The sequence below is a fragment of the Ursus arctos genome, unplaced genomic scaffold (assembly GCF_023065955.2).
Source record: "Ursus arctos isolate Adak ecotype North America unplaced genomic scaffold, UrsArc2.0 scaffold_21, whole genome shotgun sequence".
NCBI lineage: Eukaryota > Metazoa > Chordata > Mammalia > Carnivora > Ursidae > Ursus > Ursus arctos.
Window position 1 is genome coordinate 39245957 of NW_026622886.1, and position 25609 is coordinate 39271565.

Here is a 25609-nt window from a genome sequence, read left to right on the forward strand (position 1 = left end):
CGACTATCATATTCAGGTGGCTCTCATGCCAGCCCCACGGTAACTGGTCACAACGAGGTATTAGTCATGCTGTCAGAACGTTGCTAGAGGTATAGAAGGGAAGACTGATACTTAAATCCGCACTCAGGGATGATTTTGAATGGCAAAGGCCACAGGTAATCATTTGTGCCTATCTCAGCTATGTCACTGACAATTTCAATTTGTGATTTGACAGCTTATAGCAACCACCTAGCTGATTAATGTGTCCGTGTATATCAGGCGACTTTCCTTTCTTTTGCCTGGAATGACAAGATCTTACCCAGGATGGTGCCCGCCAATCCTGCCAATACCTCAGCCAAATAAAGGCCTGTAAAAACTAATTTATTTTATTTATATCTTCTGAGCTCGGGGCATGTTATAGTCACAATGGGAGATGTTTATTCTTTATAACATCACAACCTATGCCTGTCAGATTGACAGAAAATTTGAGCAAAAGCATGCCCAAGAAATACTTTCATGATTAAAATCATAGCCTTAATAAAATTTTATCCGTAATACAAAAAAGAAGCTTTATAAGTTTTTTTTTATTCAAATTGATTGCATACATTTCTACTCTGGGGGAAGTTAAAACTTAAAAAAGCTAAAGGTTTTTGAGGCTGTATTTCCACCCTTTCTATGTACTTCCGTTTGTTCTTTCCTGCATACAGATGAACAAATTTGTATTATCATTGCTCTTACCCACCTTCTTCTTTGCAGCAGCAGGACTCCATCTGAAGAAGAGGGATAGTAATTTGGCCAGCTGATAATTATCAAAAGTAGACAAGGAAGAGCTATTTTGCTGCCTATCAAAAATATCTGTAAAGGGAAAGTTTTATTTACAAACCTCTAATAATCTTTCAGATGTGTCTTATAAATACAATATTATTTGGACAATTTATTTTTGTGTCACCTAATCCTTCAAAATATGAAATGGTGGAAGGCACATGACGTTTCAGATTAATTGTCTCATTAGTTTATTTTTACTAATGTGAGTTTATTGCTGCTACTACTGCTTGGGACAGAATAGCACTTAGGGCAGCTGCGTCGTAGCCAGAAATGCTCCATGGGGCCTCAACTTTTGCTCCAATATCTTATTTATACCCCATAAAATTGTATGCGTATATTTTTTCTAAAGACCAGGAAGTGCTTACATTTATAACAATGATCAACTGTGCAAGTCGTTCTTCATTTTTTTAAAGTTCAACTGTAAAATCTTGTTAAAATAGATGCTTGATCTCGACTGAAGGTGTACCAAGAACTATAAACTGGATTTACCAAGAAAATCAAACATACCTGTAGAAAAATATAGACATACTGTCATTCTCATGTGTACTAATAATCCTAAGTTTTAAAATTCTATTATAAGCCAATAATTATTATACTCAGCAACAATCACAAGCCAAAGCCAGAATTCATTTATTTGATTATATCTCTTTTTACTTTTGGATGAACTTGACAAAATCACCAATTTAGTACTTTCTAGCTAGTAAACTTTCTGTGTAGCTATTAGCTGAATATTTTTTCCTTTGGCCAATTATTAATAATAACCACTTTATTACCGATTAAGCATGACACCATATGTTAAGTAGTTGTATATACAATATATTCCTTAAGCCTCATAACATTCCTAACACATAGGTATTATTCTCCCCATTTATAAATGAGAAAACTGAGGCTCAGAGAGATTTAAAGATATGTTCCAAGTCCAAATCTGTAAGTGGCAAATCTGGGATTCAAACCTGGCTTCATCTGATGTTATGGTCTGTGCTTTCCACGTTTAAATCCTCTTTGACCATTTCCATTTGAGTGTCAGAAACTGTTCTGGCTGTGACTTGTCATTGACATGACCTTGATAGGCCCGTGCAACCTGTTCCTGACTTCAGAATTTCTGACACCTCCTCCAAAGCTAAGGCGGGAACTCCAAGCCCACCCTGCACTCCAGCTCTTCTGTCAGCACTAGCTCTTCATCTGCAACTGATTGTTGGCTCACTGTTACCTCATTATCCCTCTGCTTCCTCTATCCAAGTTCTGCTGACTCAAACAGGCCTTTGACACATGTTATAATGGATTTCCAAGGGATTTCTTCCTCCCTTGGAACAGCTGTTCTCATTCTTTTATGCAAATTCATCTGTGTTGCTCCTCTTTGTAGATCTTGACCATTACAATTAACCTGCCTTGAGACTTTCTTCTTACTCTGAATCCCCGCCCTATAATATAAATATCAGTAATAGTTTCATTAAATGAATTTATGTCGAACAATGCCAGAAAATGAGTTTTGGTCAGATCTGTAATATAAATTTTTGTATTTATATTATATAACTACAAACCCACCAAATATAGTAATAAAAATTTTTACTTCTTCATATCTGTGTTATTTTGTATTTTAAGTAATTGTAGGCTTTAAAGTGAACAGTTATAATATCCCTTGAAGTACAGCACATATAATCAAGAATGTGCTAAGTAGCATATTCAGGAGAAAGTAAGATCAAGATGCTGAATTTAAGGTTATTATTTAGTAATTAACTTAATAACTATAATTTACTTCATCAAGACACTCTTTTTTTTAAGCATACCTGATGAATAATTGAAAATTGGACTCTTTCATGAGGTATTGTGCTCTATGTATTCATCATACAAAAGCTTGAAATACAAAGTATTTAAAAATAAAAGTTAATAAACCCCACTGTCTAATGGCCAATAACATTTATGTGCTAAAAACATTGGTACTTGAACCATTCAGCAATTAAAAAGCTTTTGAGATACATCAGCTTAGGTAGAAAAAGAACATTATTGCTCCCTTAAAAAAATTACAATTATTTGTGCTTAATTGTTTGCACTGAATATCACTTGCAAAGCAGGTGCAAAAGTATAATATCATAAAGGGCTGTGCATTTTATTTTTGCTCCAGATTGTTACTTACAGGAGCCCAAAAACGTTACTTTGAAAAATTATCAATTTACTGTGACAGATATGCTGAACAAATTCCAGTAACCTTTGTGCTTGGTAAGTATAGGTCACACGCAGAATGCAGCCACACAGCTGTCTCCGTTAGGATGACACCGATGACTCTGCATGGGAGTGTTTCCAAGCTCAGAGGCATGCCTGAAAAGCCACTGCTTGCAATAGAACCAGAACCACCCGTAAGGTTTGCCTTCAGAGCTGCTTTTGCTAAATTAACACCAAACAAGTTTGAGGTCATCATTTGCTATTGGACAATCAAGCTTCCTCTTCACTAACAGTCCATTTTTGCTGTCAATATTTGAACTCTAATACCCACTCACTGGGTGCTATGGCATTGCCAGGCACAAATTACTTATTTTTTTTTTTTGGAGGGCAAAATCATAAGATATGGATAAAACCATACTTTTACACCCCAATCCCTAAAAAGGCTGAAATTCTGCTAAAAAGCATCAGGGTCAACATGTCTGCTGTAAGAAATTGCTTTATAGTTTGCTATTATTTTACAGGGTTTTATGTTACTCTGGTAGTGAACCGATGGTGGAACCAGTTTGTGAATCTGCCCTGGCCAGACAGGCTGATGTTCCTCATCTCCAGCAGTGTTCATGGAAGGGACGAGCACGGGCGGCTGCTCAGAAGGACATTGATGCGCTACGTCAATCTCACGTCTCTGCTCATCTTCCGCTCTGTGAGCACGGCTGTGTACAAAAGGTTCCCAACGATGGACCACGTGGTTGAAGCAGGTACCGTGAATGGCTTTGCCCTCCTTGGACGCCTCTCAGCCTAGATGGGAACCTTCAAAATTCCTCTGAAATTTTCTTTTATTTATTCATTCATTCATTCAAGAAACATTTATTGATTACCTACTATGTGCCTCAAACAGTTTTAAGAGGTAAAAATGAATAAGACATAGTTACTGCTCTCAAGAAGTTTACTTGGGGGGCAAAAGAGGGGAAATGGCAGACAGTCAACTTCAAATTAAGTGGCAGAGAGTAACATGGCCTTTAGGTAAATATACCATAATAATAATTACCATATTTATTAGAACCATTTTAATATCATCTGATCTTTTCTAAAAGTAGATTCCTGTAGGAACCAGCAATGTGAGTTTTCATCTAGGCAGTGTGGCTCTGTTGTCTCTCCCCCACTCCTCAAAGTGGATGGAGATGGGGGCACCTGGCTGGCTCAGTCTGCAGAGGGTGCAACTCTTGATCTCGGGGTTGTGAGCTCAAGCCCCATATTGGATGCGGAGATTACTTTAAAAAAAAAATCTAAAAAAAAAAAAATAGATGCAGTTATTCTACCTGGGCTCCTGGACACAGTATGCTGAGAACAAATCCTGTAGGGAGGATGGTTCTCTTTGGTGTGTTCATATTTAGAGAGAAGCTGTTAAACCAGCCCTCCATGGGATGAGGATTAAGTGAGATCATTGTTGGCAGGCACTGAATAAAAATTGGTTGTTGTGCTGGGTTGTTCCTAGTCGATCTGATAGTGTGTTGGGATATGTTAATGAATACACATTTAAAAACCATGAGATGATTCTGCCTTTATATTGAGTACAGTCTCAGATTAGGTTGCTGTATCCAGTCTCCTCTTCTGAAATGTCCTTGAAAAGAGATTTTCTAAAAAGATTAGTGCTGGGGGGCTTTTTTGGAAGGTTTTATGCATGGGCATAACGAGCCTCATTCTGACTTCAGTTACTCAGTTAGTTTGTGTGGAGCCTCAGAAGAAGGACAGAACTGACGGAGCCAGGAGGGGGCTAAGGCCGGCGGGTGCCTCTGGGGCCACTGCTGACATCACAGTGAATATGTCCCTGCTGTTCTCATTCACACCCAAGTGTTCTCACAAAAAGCAGAAAAGGCGGTAGCTGGACAGCTTGTGCCCACAGGAACATAAAGTTTGTGCACTGGGCAGCGAGGCAAAGGTTCCAAACCACTGCCTGGAAGCTGGGGGAGCCACTCCAGAGGCCGGGTCCTTCCTGACTCCCCATGGCTCGCCGCATGAGTGGGCACCCGCTCTGCGGACTGGCAGCTGACTCACCAGACTCCTTGCTCCTTTCCCCAGCAGACAGGGCTGACTCAGTCTGTACATGGGGTCAGTTTCTAAGCTCCCCCGGCTGGATACATGCCTCCGCCACTGTCTGACTGTCCTTGGCCTGTGCCAACGTTTCTGGGAAGAACAGGAAGTTCAGGGATGGCGGAAAATGTTTGGCAGAGGCCTTGAGCCCAGAGCCAGGACACCTGCTCCACCGAAGGGCAGAGAGGGCTGGTGAGTAAAGCCCAGGGGCCCCAGAGGTGTAGGGGCAAAGGCTGGAGGCAATGTTGAAGGCACAAGAAAACCTACTTCCCGTCAAGTGACTTTCCTACATAAAATTGCCTGTCAGAAAAAGTATGTGTTCTCAAACCTTAATGTACGTTAGGTATTGTTACAGATCAATATTGCCAAAAACGCAGATCCCGAGACACCACCCCCAGAGATTCGGATTCAGTAGATCTGGGGTGGTGTCCAGCAATGAATGGATTTAACAAGCCCCTGGACACTTTGAGGCAAAGTGGTCCCTGGATCACATTCTGAAAAACAATGGGTTTTAAGACGATTGGAGTTTCCCTGTAACCTCTGCCTGGCTTCAGGGAGGGTCCCTGCCACAAAGATTCAGGACCAGCCAGGAGAAACTGAGTGAGAGGGTGGGGAGAATAAAGACCAGCATCTCCTTCTGAAGCATCTGGCAATCTCTTGACCGGAGCCGGAGGAGCTAGGTCATTCACCTGCTAATCCCTGAACTTTCCTTGCTTTTAAGTTGGACAGTCAAGTTACGGTACTCTGGAATATTAAAAGGACCAAATGCATGCTATTGGGGTAATACGTATGCTTTGATGTTACAGGTTAAATTTCTCAAATTAAAAATAGAATGGTTTCATTTCTGCTCACACGAAAATAGAAATAACAGTAGAGTGTAAAATAATATCTATTATGCTGAAAATTCCCTAAACTGGTCTGTTATCAGTTATTTACCAGAGGAGCTATAACAGAAGAGTCTCTATCATTTTGCCTATTGGCAGCAAACCTGGCCTGGAAAATTCCAGTCATTCCAGTCAGCAGCCCTGGAAGATGTCACTCACCCCGTCAAATCAGGTGTACAATTCCAGACCTTCGCTGATTCAAGCGATGGCCTTAATTGGGTGTTTGCATTATGAAATGAGACTGAAACAAAACATTTTATCTGGTGTTTCACAGTGATCAGAAGAAAAAAATATTTCTCTTCAAAATTACTCACCAGAAGCACAAAAATAAGTAATGGGAAATTATCTGCATTCCTCTAAAAGAAACGTCACTAAAGCTGTTGCTAAATCTGTCATGCATTTGCTTATTTAACAAAGATCTGTGGAGTGTATATGATATGCCAGGCACTGTGCTGAGCACGGGAGCACAGCTATAAGCGAGAATAGATATGGTCCCTGTCCTCAAGGATCAGTAAAAATTGCTACAAAACTTTGCTCACATGAATCATTTTTAGAGACAAACACAAATGTATTTACAGCTGAACTTTATATCTGTACATCGCTTTTCTATTTCTCCAAAATTATTTCCTTCTGTGCTTGGTAGCCCATAAGAGTGATTAGAAAACAGTAAAGTTTGGGATGCCTGAGTGGCTCAGTCAGTAAAGTATCTGATTCTTGATCTCAGCTCAGGTCTCGATCTCAGGGTCATGAGTTCAAGCCCCACATTGGGCTGAGGCATGGAGCCTACTTTAAAAAAAAAAGAGAGAAAGAGAGAAAACAGTAAAATTTGAAGAAAGGGCACTGTTCAGTTTTCCTAAAGCCCCAGAATCTTAACATGAAGTTCCTTGAGCTTCTCCTATGAGAGAGCCTGAGGAGACCCCATCAGGATTTTTAGTGGCACTTATGGTTAACAGACATTAACACAACTAAGCAAGCTCCCAATTGTCAAATGGCTGTTGAGACCCAAGTTCTACCTTTAGATGCACTGGCTGGGAGGCTAGCGCCATACTTAGATCATGTAACCTGTGATCTTCTCTCACTAAGTAAAATCAAATAGATGTTGTATAGTATTGACTTTCTGCCCTGTGTTCTGCTCTTCAAGTTCTTTTGGAAGCATTCCATGGCGCCGGGGCTCCTTGATCCTTGTAAAATCTTCAGCTACTCTGCGCTCCAGAGAGAGGAGCAAGGGGACGGTGGTATTCACAGCTGTGCCAGTTTTCCCTGTTGGCTGAACTTTTACAGGCTGAGCCAGTTACCCCTATAGTCTCACATGATGTGCCCAGAACAGACCGAATGTTATTCCGTGAGTGAAACTTGACTCACCTGTGCACACTTGCTCTACACAGGAGAGAAAATACACAGAGGAACTAGCCCTCCTTGAATTAATGCCATGGATGCGTAGTCTCAGTGGGTCAAGGTTTGAAGATTCCACACAGTTCTAAAAGTTAAATCAAGGCATCCACTCAATGTTTCTCAAAGTATGATTATAGACTACATTCATTTATCACAGGTACTTTAAATTGCACGTTCCTGGGAAGCTGGCGGAATCAGAATATCTGGGGCTTAGCACCCAAGAACCCCATTTCAGACGAGCTCCTGGAAGCACCACAGGATGTTTGAACTGGGCAGAGGATGCTAAAATGGCATAGCAATTCTGTGCACTAGGGTAGACATTCCTAAATTTTGTTGCAAGTTGAAATCACTAAGGATCTTTTAAAAATACCAATGTCTGGCTCCCACCTCCAGAGATTGGGATTTGATACATCAAACACCTTGGGCATCAGGAATTTTAAAAGCACCCGCCCCCCGCCCCCGGCCATTCTAACATGCAGCAGAATTTAGGAAGCACTGTACCAGAGCATAGAGCACTTCTATTAACTCTTCCAACCTCACCTGCAAATCACCTCGGGTCTATCCACTCAGGGCAAATGAAATTCTGGGCCACCCGGACAAGTGAGGGTTAAGAGCACTGATTTGGGGGGTGTTATTTCCTGTGTGTCATGTGTAGAAGGCAGTGAGCTACCAGGGGACAGGGATATGGCTGAGTAGAGATGTTTTACTCATATCAGGAAAAGAGAGAAGGTTCTCTGTCTCTTGTCAGCATTGCTATCCTAGAAACTGATTTTACTCAACCATATCCTATTTCAAGCTTTTCAAACTGTGGGTTGTAACTCATTATTGGGTTCTTAAGTCATTTTAATGGCTTCAACCAGCATTTTTAATGGAATGGAATGGAATAGAATAGAACGGAACCGATCAGAAAATATCAGAGAGCCCACCAGCTGGAAGAACCAATCATTGTTTGGGAACCCCATGCATCTTACTGTGGATCATGGTTTAAAAAAAAAAAAAAAAGTCTGACATACTGCCCTGCACAGAGCTGTCACAATGTGATGCCATCTTTCTCCCCCTTACCTCCCTTTGATTTTTCTAGTTGACAGGATTTCTAAACCTCTACCATTGAGTTTAAATGAGAGCTATAGTTGAATCGTTCATTTCGGAAGTACAGTAGAGAGATGAAATTGAGCCAGGCACATTGCAATCTTCCTGAAAAAGTCATCTCTCTGAGAGCGGCTCAGATGCTGAATGTACAACTTTCTCTTTCAGAAAGAACTGGCAATGAACCCATTCTGCCTTCAAGTTTTGAGATGCCAAGCTTTCAGTTCCTCTGCTAATAGAGTCTCATTTGCACACTCTGCTTTAAAAGCAAAAGACATCTGCCTCAGCTTCAACTGAGGCTAAATAGACCAACTGTACAGCAGATGAAAATCTTTTAAAGACTGCAATATTGTTTATCAGCGGACTTAATTAGGCCTTTGGCTTGAGGGCAATAACATTTTGCCTTAAAGTAGGAGGTCCTACTCCATCAAATCACAATCCAAGTTGCAAGTAAAAACGTGTGTGTGTGTGTGTGTGTGTGTGTGTGTGTGTGTGTTTTACTCTGATTTGAAATATTAAGGTTTCTTGGGATAAGTATGAAAATTGCTGAGCAGAGCTGAACTGGCCAGAAAGCCAGAAGGAAGAGAGAGGAGTGAAGCTCTGGGCAGATGTTAACAGCAAGATAAAACAGCAATGTCAGGGTTGTGGATAGGGCCCGAGGGAGCATGGCATGGAGACTGACAGGTCAAGGTCACAGGGTCGTGTGAGGACCAGCCCAACTGACAGTGCTACCAAACTGTGGCAGATCAGTATCTGCAGATCACACAATCCTAGAGATGAGAGTAATGACAGCATTCTGAAAAAGATCACTGGTCTCCGGTTACAGTGGCCTGAGGTACTGATAAAGGTAGCATTCCATTTCATAACAAAAGTTTTTTCAATTGATTTGACCAACAATTTATAGATTTCCTTGTAATCGACCAATGCCTTGATTTCCAAAGACGGGGTTACTTTAGATGAGATGTGTGACCCTGTGGGGAACAGCAAATACCACCATGCCTGGGCACTCTCGGAGGACGCATCACTGTCTGTCATCCATCTTCCACGGAGCCTAGCAAAGGACTCTCTGTACCTCGGGGCTGAAAAATTAAAAATCACCAGCTTTCCTTGCTCTGCACGTCCCCTTCCGGTTGGTGGGTGTGCTACCTGGGGGAGAAGCTAACTCTAGCTTTAGTGTCTGCACTGAATAAACCCTCACTCTGCTAACAAGCCAAGAAAGAACTTGCAGGAACAAATTGATCCATACTCCTGAATAAAAAATAAGCAGAGGTAAAGTTATTCTTTGGTCAAATGACACAGATTGCAGCCAGTACATAAATGGGGTAATTTTTGAAAATTGCGGTATAAATCCCAAGAATATAACTACTAGCCAATTGATATGAAATGTCTGAGAATAGGTTTCCAGGGAAAGGATGAACCACTGCCACAAATCTTTAAGTACAGAGCCAAGACAGGTGAAGTTTATTAACTTCTTGTAACAAGGTTCAATCATGCTCTGCAAGTCTTTAAAAAGAAAAAAAAAAAAAAAAAGCAGAGTATTTGGATCAGGCAGCAACTTTGAGATGCCCTGAGAAACGAGAAGAGAATGATCAGGCTCGTTGTTCTGACATCCAGAGAAAGTCCGGTTCCTCAGGCACGGGCAGAACCCTTCTAAACTAATATAAATAACCTGAGCATTATCTAAAAGGAGTCTCCTGTTGGTAAATATTGGCTTTGTAGTTGATACTCTGTTTACTTCAAACACTGAATAAATAGAATCTTCATTCGGCAGGGCAATAATTTTCAAACCTTGCTGTGTGTCAGAATTTCCGGCAGAGCTTGGTACACATGCGACTGCCTGGACCCAATTAACGTTAAATCACTCAAGAAGATTTCAATGAATGCTGACGCCCAGACTCACTCTAGACCAAATGAATCGGAATCTCTGGGGATAAGCCAAGTTATTTTCTAGAAGTACCCATGTGAGACTCTAACGTGCAGACCTGGGTTGAGAACTCCTGCCCTTCTGAATCTGATTTAGTAGGTGAGGGTGGAGCCTAGCCCTCTCCCCATGTGTGACAGATGTCACAAGTCACTCAGATACCCATAATCAGTGGCCCTTATTCTCAAAAACACTGACCAAGCTCTAGGTATCTCCAAGGCTCTATGAATCAGTAACTCTCAAAATGAGCACGTCTCACTTCTCCTTTGACTCCTTTGACACCTCGGAAATAAAGCTCAGCCTCCATGGTAAGGAAGGGGGATTACTTACAGCGGAATAATCAGATTCGTAAATACGATTAACTAGAAAGCAGCCATTAAAAACAATAGTGCTGCTCTGTATATATTAACAAAAAAAGATCTCCAAGATATAACCAAAAAATAGAAACAAATGACAGATATGTATGTAGTATAAAGCCATTTGTGTTCTTAAAAATTAAGCATGTATGATATTTCTCTGGAAAGATACACAGAAAATGGTCATAGTGATTCCTTCAGAGATGGAAACTGTGTGGCTGGGAAAATGAGACTGACTTTTCTTATTAATATTCTTTTGGCCCCTCTGGAATTCTGTACCATTTGAATGACTCAATCAAATTAAAAAAAAAAAAAGTCAAGTGTAAATTGCAAGCTTTTAAAGTACATACTTTAGGGCGCCTGGGTGGCTCAGTCGTGGGATCCAGCCCTACAATGGGCTCCATGCGTAGTGGGGAGTCTGCTTGAGATTCTTTGTCTCCCTCTCCCTCTGCCCCTAACCCCCCCAAAATATATATAAATAAAAAATAAAGTACATATTTGTATGAACAAACCCTGGTACATAGTAGATATTCAGTAAGTGTTTGTTTATTAAATAAACCTGCTACCTTGTTTCTCCTCTCTTCTTATTCAAATCTCTTCTTTCCTTGGTGTGCAGGTTGGGGGTGGGGTAGATAGCTAAAATTTCATAATGTATTATGCCTTGGCACTTACTGAGTGCTAAGTATGTGCTAAGTGTTATGTTAACCTCTTGACATGTATTCATCATCTCAGGAATTTCTGCAACATCCCTGGGAAGGAGATATTATCATTTCTCTTTTACACCCAGGAAAACTGAAGCTAGAGAGATCACTGCAAGCTCAGGCAAACTGTGTTTTATAGACACGCACACACACAAATAAAGATTTTAAGAAAGAAGGGGGTAAACAGAAGGGGGAATGAACCATGAGAGACTGTGGACTCTGGGAAACAAACTGAGGGCTTCAGAGGGGAGGGGGATGGGGGATTGGGATAGGCCGGTGATGGGTAGTAAGGAGGGCACATATTGCATGGTGCACTGGGTGTTATACGCAAATAATGAATCATGGAACATTGCATCAAAAACTGGGGATGTACTGTATGGTGACTAATATAACAAAATAAAAATTATTTAAAAAATTATACTTTTAAGATATGCTTTGGGCACTATGAAGATCGCACGCTCTTTGCCCTTCCAAAGGGTCTTGGCAGGAGAAATCTTTATGTATGACATTCCTATAACATAAGGTAACAGAGAGCACTGTCGGGGAGCTTCGAAGGGGAGAAATCCCAGGGGAGGGAGAAGACAGGCATCAAGGAAGGCTTCACAGAAGGGGACCTGGCTGATCAGGACTGTGAAGGGAGCGAGCGGTCAGGAGGAAAAGCGTGCTTTATATGTTAACGGCTTTTATTCTTTTAATCCTAACATTTCTAAGTATTCTTACTCCCAATTTTAGATGAACAAACCAGAACCTAAAGAGGAAACCTTCCCCAGATGTTCTAGTCCACATTTAATGTCAACTTACTTCCTACTGGCCATCTCTACGAGGGATTACCAACATGCCTTGCCTTATACATTATTGTTAGATAGCTTGCGTGTGCACGCACACACGCATGTGTGTGTGCACTCACACATACACATTCCTTATGTCTAATACAAATATAAACTACTTGAGGCAAGAACCTTCATTTTATGCATTTTTAATATCCCCCCATTGTATGCTCGCGTAGTAACCATGAAAATATTTATGGTAATGTATTAGTGCTAAACTAATTCTGCATAATTGCGCTGTTTTTATTTTGTGCTAAAGGTTTTATGACAGCAGATGAAAGAAAATTATTTGACCATCTCAAATCTCCTCATCTGAAATACTGGGTTCCATTCATCTGGTTTGGAAATCTTGCAGCTAAAGCCCGAAAGGAAGGTAGAATCAGAGACAGTGTTGATCTGCAATCATTGATGACTGTAAGTACATCACAAACCATCAGTATAAGATGCTAATCAGAGACCAACAGGGATTTGGATATAACAGGTCAGACCAGGACGAGTCTGCTTTGTTCTGGTTCCAAAGGAACCAGAAAGACTGGGCTAGTATCAGAACCCTCAACATGCAGGACAGGAATAATACACAGGTTTTAAGTCACATTGATTCGTGGTGGTAGCTTAGAAACTGTCTAAACAGAATTAGGCTTTGTAATAGGCTCTGTGCTGCCACGAGTTCTGAATGACCTGGTGCCTACGTGGCATATTTACCATTCCTGGCTCCAGGATATTAGAATAAAATTTGGAGTAAAAATAAACCTGCCCAGTCGGTTCCCCCAAACTGGAATTTCCTGAGGTTAAGCCAACTTTTCAGATATGCCAGGAAACAAAATGATGTTTCCATTAAATGAAATAACCCCAAGTTCATCTGAGAAACAAATTAATGGAAGGGCTAGATAGACATGTATCATGACAATCTCCTGCCTGAATTAGGCCAAAAGGAATGAATGATATAAAAATAACTCCCAAATTAACACAAACTCTTCTTCCCAGTCTTATATAATAACTTATGCATGATAAAGGAATATTCAATGGATTCGAGTCCTTCCTGCTCCAAACCGAGATATTTTCTATCAATATAAGTGTTGTAAAGTCCTCATTTGGGGGAGGGGGTGCAGGATGTACCTCTTTTTTTCTAAAATCTATAGTAAGCACGTTTTCAAAAGAGGGAAACCAACAAAAAAATTCTGCCCTCCACAGAAATTAACCAAATGGATAGAAATGACTTATTTAAATACTAACCCCCACCTTTCCACCACCACTTTGGGCCAATAAACATGTTGGAAATTATGGATTCAACAGAGTAGGGGATGGTTCTATAAAGTCCTGATTTAATATTTTTTTAAATGTCCAACTGTAGTCGTCCTTTTTGCCTCGTGGAATGATGTTGATTGTCATATTCAGAATTTTCCTTTTGGAGTCGCCTTCAGAACCAATTACCAGCCTTACAAAGTCAGCCTCATCCTTTTACAAACATATTCATAAAAGCCATGGCCACATTATGAATCTCAGGAAATATTTATTGCCACACCCATCATTTTAGTGAACTGTGTTTTATTTGTTTCTGGCTTAGGAAATGAACAGATATCGCTCTTGGTGCAGCCTCTTATTTGGCTATGACTGGGTTGGGATTCCACTCGTCTACACCCAGGTATCAAACATTTGGCACGTGGTTTTTCCTTGCTCCTTGCCGCGGGTGCCTGGCGCGGGGCTCTCACTCAGGCTTCTCTCCACTGCAGGTTGTCACGCTGGCTGTCTACACCTTCTTCTTCGCCTGCCTGATTGGACGCCAGTTTTTGGATCCCACCAAAGGCTACGCGGGGCATGACTTAGACCTTTACATTCCAATCTTCACTCTCCTCCAGTTCTTCTTCTATGCGGGATGGCTCAAGGTAGCCCACAGTCTCCGTGCTTGAGACCTGCTCTGTAATCCCTGTCATGTTCTACACTCTACACACCGGTCCTTTACTGAGTTGCTCGTTCATGAGCCCTTCAGAGGGAGATTTAATATTTAATCACCCAGAGGTGTTATTACTTTTAAAGTAGGGATTCAAGAGATGTGGTGAGTACCGTATTACAGCAATCTGACGCGAAGAGATGACAAGAATACTCTTTTATGGCTACTGATTTTTTAAGTCTCTGTGTGCTCCCATCAGGATTATAGTAATGTAATTAAAGAACTGTAACTGCCTTGAAATTTTATGCCACAATAGGCAACTAGGCAGAAAAAGGGAGTAGATAAGAAGCCTTGTGTATCAGACTTAAGCATTAGTATTGTATTATTATCTTGGTTCGGCTAGACTCCGTAGTTAACTGTGACTCTCGGAAATTCCACTAGCTGTCCCACATTAACTGCATCCCATTTTCAAAACCAGAACTGAGCCTCAGAAAATGATTCATCAGAATCAAAACCAGAAATATCAGGATTTATGACGACATTCAGTTTGCCAGGAAATTAAAAACAGGTCAGAGCCGTGAGAAGGACTTGTCCTGCCATTAGTGCAGAATTGCATTTGTTCCCCCCCACCCCCCCACCCCCACCCCCCACCCCCCACCGTGGACGCATGCATTAACACCCCAGCCTGAGTCTTCCAGCTCTTCTGTGAACTTCCAAAAGAGAAGTGCACACACACAAAGGCAATGGCTCCATTAAGTTAATTGAAATCTAATGACAGTTTGAAGATGACTTGAATAAAATCGAATTGCCCAATGTTTGACCTTCCAGCCAGCCACACGCTGCGTGCAGTGAGGCGGCCTTCCCGGCTGTGGCAAAATTTTCCCCGCCAGTGCCTTTATTTTCATTGGTTTGAATCTCAACCAGGAAAAATAAATATGTTGGCATTTCAAGAAGTAAAGGTGTGTCCTTTATAAATGGCAAAAATATTTTCAGCCGGGTGACAGTGATTCTTAATTATTTTTACCCATTTAAGAGAGAGAAAGAGCAAGAGAAACAAACGAATAGCTCTCGTCTCCCATTAGAGAAAAAAGCAGACTCTAGTCTTATAAGCAGAAAATCACCAGGCTGGCCCAAATGCTCGATCATTCTATAACTCTGTCCCCTGAGTTATGCTGAGCTTTTCATTCTTTGCTTGGTGTTCATGTGAGGTGTTTGACCAGCCTGTATGGAACCATGAGCAGTTCCTACCTTCCGAAATGCTCTCTAAAACATTACCATTCTGTTACTTTATAAAATACTTTTAAAGGCAAAATATGAAAAACAATCTTTTTTTTTTAAGATTTTATTTATTTATTTGACAGAGATAGAGATAGAGACAGCCCGCAAGAGAGGGAACACAAGCAGAGGGAGTGGGAAAGGAAGAAGCAGGCTCATAGCAGAGGAGCCTAATGTGGGGCTCGATCCCATGACGCCGGGATCACGCCCTGAGCCGAAGGCAGACGCTTAACGACTGCGCCACCCAGGCGCCCCTGAAAACACAATCTTATCTCCTTTAAGAGACAGACAACCCTAAAAGAAGTGTTTTCCCACCCAATGGATTATATCTCAATTTCTAAGCAGCTGTTTTATCTTGCCCATCCTAACATTTATAAATCTTTTCAAAGTGTAAAAGAACCTATCTTAACCTTATAAACAGTATATTACTCAGTTATTTGCTGGAAATGGAGCTTCTAAGAAAGTAAGATAATCAATTCAGACACCTAAGTATCATTTGGGTGGGTAAATGTAGACTCTAATACTATATAAGGGATTGAGTCCATAAAAGTGAAATTCTGAATGTAACAAAAATATTTTTAGGGCCTATCCAGTGGCCCATTTAAGGAAAACCCTGGGCAAGAAAGGGTGGATAGCCCCCTGGAAGTTGCAGTAAAGGACTTTGACATGGATCTTGCTGTGAGGCTGGCTGATTCTGGGCACAGGCCCCGCCCAGTTTTGTCCCTTAGGATAAGAGTTGTGCCCCTCCAAGCCGATGGTTCTCAGCTCCAGCCAGGCACTAACATCTCCTGGAGCTTCACTCAGTACTGATAGCTCAGCTCAACCTCACACCCCTTAAATCAGAATCTCTGAAGGGGGGACCCAGGCATCAAGTTCCTTTAAAGCTCCCCAGGAGCTTCATCCAAGGTTGAGAAGAGGTGCTCTAAGTGGTTAGTGGTTAGACTTAAATCCTAAAACTTAAGTAGATAGATTTTCTACCAAATAGTCTGAGAACACAGAAACTCAGCTAATCAATGGTGCCTTTATTTTATATACTTGTTTTTCTCATTTATGCCCAATGTAAAATTTTTCTCTCTCTCTTTCTCTCTCTCTCACACACACATCTAGATAATAAAAATCAAAGGGATTATTTTTTTTTAAGATTTATTTATTTATTTGAGGGAGAGAGGGAGAGTTCAAGCAGGGGGAGGAGCAGAAGGAAAGGGAGAGAGAATCCCAAGCAGACTTCACACTGAGCGCAGAGCCCCATGTGGGGCTCTATCTCACGATCCCAAGATCATGACTTGAGACGAAACCAAGAGTCGATGCTTAACCAACTGAGCTGCCCAGGCGCCCCTCAAAGGGATTATTTAAAAAGGAGATAAATAGGTGAGTCATATTTGGCATATAAATCTCTCATCAAGGCTCTTCAATTCTGAAACATGATAAGATCATTTCATATTGATCAACTATTAGAAAATATGTGAAAAAAAATGCGTTAAGGAGCTACCTAAACTTTTCCCAGGGGGAAAGCTGACATACCAGGTAAAGGCAAATCCTTTAGAGTAAAACAAAGTGTGACAAATTTCAGCTTTATGACTCACTAGCTCTCTGACTCATTCATTTAGCTGTTATATCCAATAATTGTGAAAACTCCTTGTTTTATTTTCTTTAATTGTGCTTTAAGTCTTTCTTGGCTGTTTATCTTCCCCATGGTTACATTTTGTCTCATCACCTGGGCTATGTAAATTCCTTAAGATCACAGGCTACATAGCCCTGCAGGTGCCCAGCACAGTGCCTGGCGTCTTGTCAGTGCTCCTTCAACTTTCACTGGCTTGATTTGTACCTGAACATCAATTATTTGGCTCCTAAATGGTACACAGCTTCTCCTGGGGAGGGCCTGCACCTTCCCCAGCTGAACAGACAGATCCACTGGAGAGCAAACCCATGCAGGTGCCTCATTGGTGGTCTGAGAGTGCAGTCTCACTTGTGGATAAATATTGGTGTCTGTGGAATGACCCACTCCCCTCTGGGCTTCATGTTATGAAGGTGGCAAAGGGCATCAGCTTCATCACTGTCAGCCTTCTTAGTTCTTAATCTTCACAAACATCATGATGGACTTACTCTTACATTCTCAACTGCAGGTAGCTGAGCAGCTTATCAACCCATTTGGAGAAGATGATGATGATTTTGAAACCAACTGGTGCATTGACAGAAATCTGCAGGTGAGAGGAGCTTCTCTTTCCTGTACAAACATTAGTAATGAATCACTTGTGATGTTTCAAATCTGAACAGACTCTGAATGCAGGCCCCTGAACTTCAGAACTTTAGCCACAGATGAAAGAGATTTGGCTTTTCAGTATGTTGTCTCACGTCCTTCCAGAACCTCACAGGTCCTGGGTCTCCGTTGCTGTGAAGTTTAGTCCCTTTTAAATAGAATATCAAGCCAATTTTTTTGGTAAGTTTCTTTATTAGCTTCCCACAGCCTCTTCCATCTTACTGCAGAGTAATATTTTCATCCATTCTTTCATCTGTTTTCTGTTGCCACCCACGTGAGGTTAGCAAGAAGATAAAATGGCAACCAGACATGATCTGGTGTGAGGTGAGTTCCCGAATTCATGTGATGTAGGAGCCTGCTGTCAGATTTCCACACAGCTGGATACTGGGCACGTGGGCCACACTGACCTGTGTCTCAAATCTGCCTGAACTAAACCAAATGGACCGCAGGACCCTGACCCCAAAGCATTATGCCAGAGAGGTTTTTCATGAAGAACCAGCATGAGAGAATTTTCCTCTCTAGCAGGACTCTCCTCAGACCATTCTCTTCCTCACAGGCTAGAAAAGAATTTCAACTTGTCTACTTGCTTCAGGCTCTTACTCAGCTCCTAAATACGCTCAAATGTTTCACCATAGATCACTGTTGGTTCACAAAATGGCCTGAACATGAAGGGCCAACAGAGAGGGAAGAAAGGCCACTTCAGATTGGTAGGTGGCAGGTTGACTAAGCAAGGGGACTGACAGACCAGGCTTGGCTTGGGTGGCCACAAGACAAGTAGATCCCCAAGCCCACCTGCCAGAATCTTCAAAGTTTATATAGAGGCCTTAACTGGGTTCAGCCACACTTTCAGTCCAGATGGTCTCAACCACACTTTCCTCTGTCAAGGCTGTGTCCTTGAAATGGCTGCACTGTGGGAACAGTAAGCACAGTGTACATTCCAGTGACAGGGGAGGGGTGGGGGGTGAGGGGCCTCTAATTGTCTGGGTTCAGCTCTCAGGTCAACAGAGGTTACATCCTCTCCGTGACCACCTCCAGCAATCACGCTGTCAGTCTATCAGGGAGGAAGTATAATGGTTAGGCCACTCACTCTTTGTAAAAATTGGATTTGCAGAAGATTAATAATTTATTCATGCATCAGTGTGTCAAAGTCAAGAAGAGAGACCATAGCCCCAAGCAGTATAAACTTGCTGATATACTTTTCCAAACAAACAAACAAAAAATTAGGGTCCATAAGAAATGATATCAAGTATGTTTATGGCATCCACTGAATGGGATATTGAGAATCTTCAACTTCCTGTAACATCTGGAACTATGAGCTTGCTCTCAGGATAGCCATTAGACAACATGGTAACTTTGAACAAAGAAGAAAAAGGTGTCTCTCCTGCCTCCAGGTAAAATGTAGCTAGCTCCATTCTGGGCATGTGGCTTGATAAACCAAGTCTGGGCAGTTTTATAGTCCTACTTAACCCCCATTGCCAAGGGCTCTTGTGCAGTAAACAACATGTACAACTGTGTGGCAGCCCTGGTTACAACAAATATGAGCAATAGATATTTGTATATTTACTCTTTCAGACTGTTCTATCCTCCTGAAAATCCCATCCACCAACTGGAACTTACTCTCTTTCTTTATACAACTCACATCCAAATTACTCTAACAATAAAACAATGATTTTAGGTCTCTCTTTTAGCCGTGGATGAAATGCACATGAGCTTACCTAAGATGAAGAAGGACATTTACTGGGATGATTCTGCTGCTCGACCACCTTATACACTGGCAGCTGCTGACTACTGCATACCCTCATTTCTGGGGTCAACGGTCGAAATGGGGTAAGTGCATTTTTTTAAATCATCAATATTTGGAAAATAACTAGGGCACTGTTCTGATATTTTTATGCCCTGATCTTGAATTTACTTTCACGACAACTCTCAATTATTAATATCTTAGGAGGGTAGCCTTTTCAAATTATCAGATATAATTAATATGCCCAAGAAAATTTTAGAGTAAAGAGACTTTAGTTTCTGATTTAAATGTGGTGCGTGTGTACACACCTGAGTGTGTATTTGGGAGTAATTTGCACTTTACCTTGTTTTTATACCCCAGAAAACTTTTCCAATTGTTATGAAACTATCCTCTTTTTTTCCCTTCCAATTTGAAAAGTAGTTTAATTATTCAATTATACAGTCATTTAATCGACTGTCATAATTAAATGTATTTGTAACAAGTACTAATTGAGTGTATACACGCGCAGGCACTGTGTTAGACTACACAGAGACAAGCAAATCTTAAGGAATGAGATAAGTTTTATCAAAAGTTTTCTCTATGATTTTGATTCAACTATGTTTAATAGACAAGTCAGTCTCTGTTCTGCGGTTTTAACATAACAATCTGTCCCTGTGTACTTAGCTTTAAATAAATGGGCTGAGGCCTGAAGTAAATCATGCACAGTTTTTGAATAATTTTATTAAATCTGATAATGTATTTGATTTTGGAGAAATGTGTGAATGTGGGGGAAGTTTAAGTATACTTGCTGAAAGCAGATGCCACAGTTTCCAAGTAACTTAAAGAGAAGTCTGTGGACAAATTTAGAAAAATAAGAAGAACCCCTCTAAAAAATTGTAGAAAAGGCAAAAACTTCTGCAGGATTTTTCTTATAACTTTTGGCAAAACTGTGTTTGCTAGTCTTTGAGGCTCTCAGCTCTCAGCAGATTTGTGAGGCGAGTTCATGTCCTGTTGTTGCCACCCAGGACTTTCTTTCCTCTCCCCCACAGTATTCAGCGTCCCTCTTTCCCTACCATCAGGGTATCTAGCTTCAACCCTATTCCCACAAGGCTTTACCCTTGGCCAAATGTCTCTTCATCCTGACAAATAATGGTTGGTGGCATTCCTCCTCCAAAGGAGCCTCTGAGGCTGAAAGCCTTTCAAGATCCAAAGGAAAAGATGACAAAGTCAAATTTCAGGAGTTGTGGCAAATAATGAGATGATTTACGAGCCGGGAGATTTGCCTTGTTGTCCTCAAAGCACATGTTAGAGAAGGTTGCATGTTCCAGGGTAGGCCTCTGCTTCTAGAGGCCTGCTGAGCCCCGACTCTCCTGGCCAGGGCTTCCTCCAGCCTGGGGCGCTCATTCCTTCCCACCAGCTGGTTGGTCGGGATCCACGAATAGTCATTTACTGCTGTTCCCACTTCTCAGCGTTTTGTCATTCATTCTGCAGGGGCAATTTCATGGCTTTTGAAAACCTTCTCAATTTTGAAAAATAACATGTTGTTCTGTGAGTTTGTTTTTGGAAAACTCAGTAGGCTTTAACCTTTCCCTTCATTCCCATCACTGATTAATACAAAGTGTCTAAAGATCAAATTTGTAGAGAAAAGAAACCAGCACATTTGATAGGGCCAGGGAATCGTTGTGGTGATGCTGTTTAAACTATTAGCATCGTTGGGCTCCATTCGCCAACCCTCTCGTGCCTAGAGTAACACTGCCCAGTAGAAACATGATGCAAGCCACATATGTAATCGTAAGTGTTTTGGTAGCCAGATAAAAAACGTCAAAATAGACAGGTGAAACTGATTATAACTAACTCGATATTTTATCTCAGGCAAATACCCCGTGCTGCTATCCCTTTAGTTATTTTTGCAGGATGGTTAAAATAATATTTTTTTGGTCTTAAGATTTTTATCTTGATCTGCATATTCATCCTAATCGTCATAATTTTACATTCTCATGGAAGTGTCCATGTTCTTTAGAAAGTATTAAGGAAAAAAAAGTATTTCTCCTATTTCTAAATATAGAAACTCAGAATTAGGGATTTACAAGACCTCAAAGTAAATATCTACCCCAAACAATTATTGAGAAGATCAAATGAGATTGTAAACATAGAAACAGTCTAGATATAATCATAGAGCACTGACAGTATTGACTTGTATAAATCTCTCATTTGTGGATGTCAAAGTGAGGTATAGAAAGAGTAAACAAGTCTAAGCTATTATTTGTATTAAGCTAGTTCTGGGAAATTAAGGACAGAAAATAAAATGCTTCAGAGAAAACTAGGAGATACGATGTCTAAGCATGCAGCAAGGTTTTTAGCTGTCAGAGAGAATTCCTGTAATTAAGACGGGCTGTTTGCTAGCACGATGGAACAGGCACATGCAAAGGCCAGAGTCTGTCAGGGGAGGCATTTAACTGGACTCCTCTAGAACCAATTGATCAAAGAAAAATTAGGCAAAAGCTCACTTGATCTTAATTTTCTGTATGAATGAGGACCATTCAAGGGGAGCCTCACAACCAGGAAAAGTCGCTACAAGAATGCAGGCTTTTGGAGAATTCAAAGAACTGCCCTCTTGATCCATCACTGCTGATTCCTTCCAGGACTGTGCTATTAGACAAGTTGTTTCTGGTTGCCTGTGATGGAAAACCAACCCCAGCTAACATAAGCAAAAAGGGGTTTCTTGGGTCACATCTAGAGACTGGCCTCGCTTTGAGTGTAGCTGGCTCCAGAGGCTCAAAGAATGTCACCAGGACTCACTATTGCCCTGTCTTTCTGTTCCCACTTTTCTCTCCACTGGCTCAGGTTTCAGGCAGGCTCTCCCCTCCTGACGGCAAAATGGCAAGATGGCAGCCAGAAGCTTTAGGCCTATGACCTATTTTCTGAGCAAATCCTACGGAAGGAGTATCTCTCTTCTCCAACTCTTACAACTAAAGTACCAAATTAATTGGCTGGGCTTGGCTAACATGCCCATTCTTGAACCAATCACTATCAACAAGAAGACATGATGTTTTAATAAGCCAAGGCTTGTTCATGTGTCCATCTTTGGACCAAGGGGTGTGGTCAGCCCCAACCAACCATATGGACCACATAATGTCTTAAGAAAATTAGGGTGGTATTAGCAGGAAAGGGTGAATTGTTTGCTAGGCTGACAAAAGCAATAGGTGTCCTCTGAAATCACAAAAGATAATTCCCTAAGCATTGTATTGTTCACTCACCAAATACAAGGTCAGTATCAATAGAGCCATCTGACTGAGGCTCAGGGAAAAGGGAAGGTAAAAGTAAGGATTATTGTAGCACAGATGATTTTATTGATGATGACTGAGCTAATGAGCCCTTTGCATTAGAATAAAGACCAGGTGTCAAAATAGTATGGATGCAAACATTTCAGACAAGTGTTTGCTGCTTGATGTGCATATAAAATCCTTTCCTGGATGAGTACATTTTTTATTTTCTTATTCTATTGAGGACGCATGTTCCCAGTTCCCTTATCTTTTTCATATCAATGTTTCAAGCTTATGATCACAATTCCCATGACCCAGAAATTCTAAAAATCAAGGCGATGCCCTTCAATAACTGAGCAAAAGTACTATCCAGGGGCAACCTGAGAAATTACTCTGTTTCATATTTCATTCACACTCGGCACACTGCTCATTTCCACATAAAAAGGAAATTCCTTAGAGACAATTCCTCTCTTCTCTATATTCAGGAACACGTTCAAAATATTGCCCTATTTTCTACACATTTACCAAATGTACATTAGTGAAATAAAGTAAGTTTTTCCCCCGTTTTTTATGTTAAGTACAAATTTAAAATATCATGTTTTTCCTTGTATCTTCACATATGCAATGAACTCATCCAATTATTCCAGGCAAAATATGCTTTCAGGGCCTGGTATGTGGTAGCTTCTATACCAAATGCTAGGCAGAGGCAGAAAACCAAAACCAAAACCAAATAAATACCTCTTAAGCTCACAGACATAATGAAGAGACAGTTTATAATACAATGTGGTAAACACAGCAATAGAGGAATGCTCACCCAGCCCAGTGAATCAGACAAAGCTCCTTAAGATGAGGAGTCTAATGTGCATCTTTAAGAATAAATTAGGAGCTAGCACAGATAGGAGTAAGGGGATTCAGCACAGGGTAAATTCCAAGCCAATATAAGCAAAAGCAGCAAGGAATGATAGTGTACTTCAAGTAACAGGGGTTTTTTTGTTTTTAATTTCAGCTTTATTGAAGTATAGTTGACATATAAAATTATAAGATATTTAAAGTATACATGGCAGTGATCTGCTGTTTTAATTAAGGCATCTTGTCATTGTCTTTGCCGTGGGGACACTGTTAACCAAGACGAAGAGAACACACGCAAGCAGCCATATGAACAGCTGTCCATCAGACACACGAAAAGAAAACACGGCCCAAGCCCTGAAATGCAAAAGGGTCTTCTTTGGGCACTACTAAACACTTATGTCTAATAAACCAAGCTTTACCACAACAAACCTAGAATGCTTAAACTCATGCCAGCATTGCTGAAAATAAATTTCTTTTTAAAACAAACAAAAAATAAGATCCAGGCCTAGCCTACCACAGCTAGCTGGAGGTAGAATGCTTTTCACATTATACCACCATGAGTCTCTCCAAAATCCTTATTGTTTTTTAAATACCTGGGATTTTCCATTAGTGCAAATTTATAAGTCTCCGAGGAATGGAACACAGGGAAATGAAAAGACCCAAATTCTCCTAACTCCCTTGAATCCTGTCTTGAAAATCAAAACCACCAAGAATCCCTTAAAGGCGCTGGAAAAACCCTGATGAAATATCTATCCATAACAGCTGAAAGATTCCAAATGCTGGAGAAGAGGGGCTGTAGCTGCTTACAAAATGGGTCACTCAAGTGTGTACACGTGGGACTGTGCTCGCTCTCACTGTCCTGCTGATGTAGACGCATGCTCTCAGCCTGGGAACCTTGAACTGCTGGCTGCAGCGCCATTTAAAGAACACTGCTTTACTGGGCTTTCAGCCAGGATTCAAATATGTCACCACTTCCTCACATTTAGAGCGAGAATGGGTCTATGAAGTCAGTTCAGGACATTAGAAAAGAAGAGAAATATACAAATGTTTGTAAGAGTTCCTTCTAGTTCCGAGCTGAGGGATTTATTTAAGATTTATTTGGTAGTGTTAAACAGTAACCACTTACCCGGAAAGAATGACTTTTACTTATCTATCTTTATTCCAAAGGTTCTAAGAATATGTAGAGATAATACAATTATCTTTTTGCAATTATACATATATACTTAACGTGCACAAAGCATTAGGATTGCACAGTATAGCAGAAGTATTTTTAGTGATACTAGCTGAAATATACCAAAATATGCATTTAATGAGCAAATAGTTTATTAAATTATGGTTAAATATACTTCTAGATGGATGTTTTAGTCAGTAATCCTTTCTTAGCTAACTATATTCAAATATTTTAGCTTTACAAAAAAAAATACAGTCTGATATATACTATTGCATGCTTGGTTATAAACTACCAAAAATATCTCCATTTCTGAATCACTAACTTCAACAAAAATGTATTCTTGGAACATTGATCTTCACTTAATGTACCAGAAAGGAAGGAGAGATGGAACCTCCCAAGGAGATGGCATTAAGTTTGTAATTTTAGAACTTTCTCAGGGATTCTTTCATATGCCGACATGGGTTTACCCTAGGCACTCAGTTTTCACCTTCTAAAAGATATAAGAGGTATAGATGACTTAATTTCCTTTTCTAGCAAAACTCTCATAGAATACAACAGTGTGGAAACGTGGGGGACTGTAAGTGAACCCCACTTTGGGCCACAATTTATTTTTGAGTCAGTCAGCAGAGGCCAAGTGAGCATAACCGGAGGGTAACATGAGGCTACATATGCCTGTTCTTTTACCAGATTTGCCATAGTCCTTGGTCCAAACTAGCAGAGAGGCAAGAGAGAGGTAGCTGGAGGGTCACCAGCTCTGTGTGCACCTCTCTGGGCTAAGCAAACCTCCTACGATGCTCCACTTCTGGACTCTGTCCCCCAGCAAGGGAGTTGGGAGGAGCGCTGCTGGGTGGATACAACTTTCTGTCTGCTGGGTTTTCCTCACAGTGCTTGGCCCCACAGCTCCCAGCTCAGTATGAGAGTTACCTTTCCCATCTCACAAATCCTGGGCTACTGCTTTGACAAGATT

General features: G+C 40.9%; 2 protein-coding genes across 4 annotated transcripts in view; one reads left to right on the forward strand and one right to left on the reverse strand.

Moving 5' to 3' along the window:
* Window positions 1–25609, reverse strand: part of RAB3IP (RAB3A interacting protein) — a 132599-nt gene that overhangs the window by 77528 nt on the left and 29462 nt on the right. The window lies entirely within an intron of this gene.
* Window positions 1–25609, forward strand: part of BEST3 (bestrophin 3) — a 35047-nt gene that overhangs the window by 2174 nt on the left and 7264 nt on the right. The window contains exons 3-9 of one of the 2 annotated variants that reach the window (XM_026500051.4): window positions 2927–3021; window positions 3486–3719; window positions 12479–12633; window positions 13784–13861; window positions 13950–14102; window positions 17506–17586; window positions 19315–19466. In XM_026500051.4, the coding sequence (XP_026355836.1) occupies window positions 2927–3021; window positions 3486–3719; window positions 12479–12633; window positions 13784–13861; window positions 13950–14102; window positions 17506–17586; window positions 19315–19466 (948 nt within the window). The remainder of the gene's footprint in view (window positions 1–2926; window positions 3022–3485; window positions 3720–12478; window positions 12634–13783; window positions 13862–13949; window positions 14103–17505; window positions 17587–19314; window positions 19467–25609) is intronic. The other variant, XM_044384611.3, reaches the window with a different exon arrangement.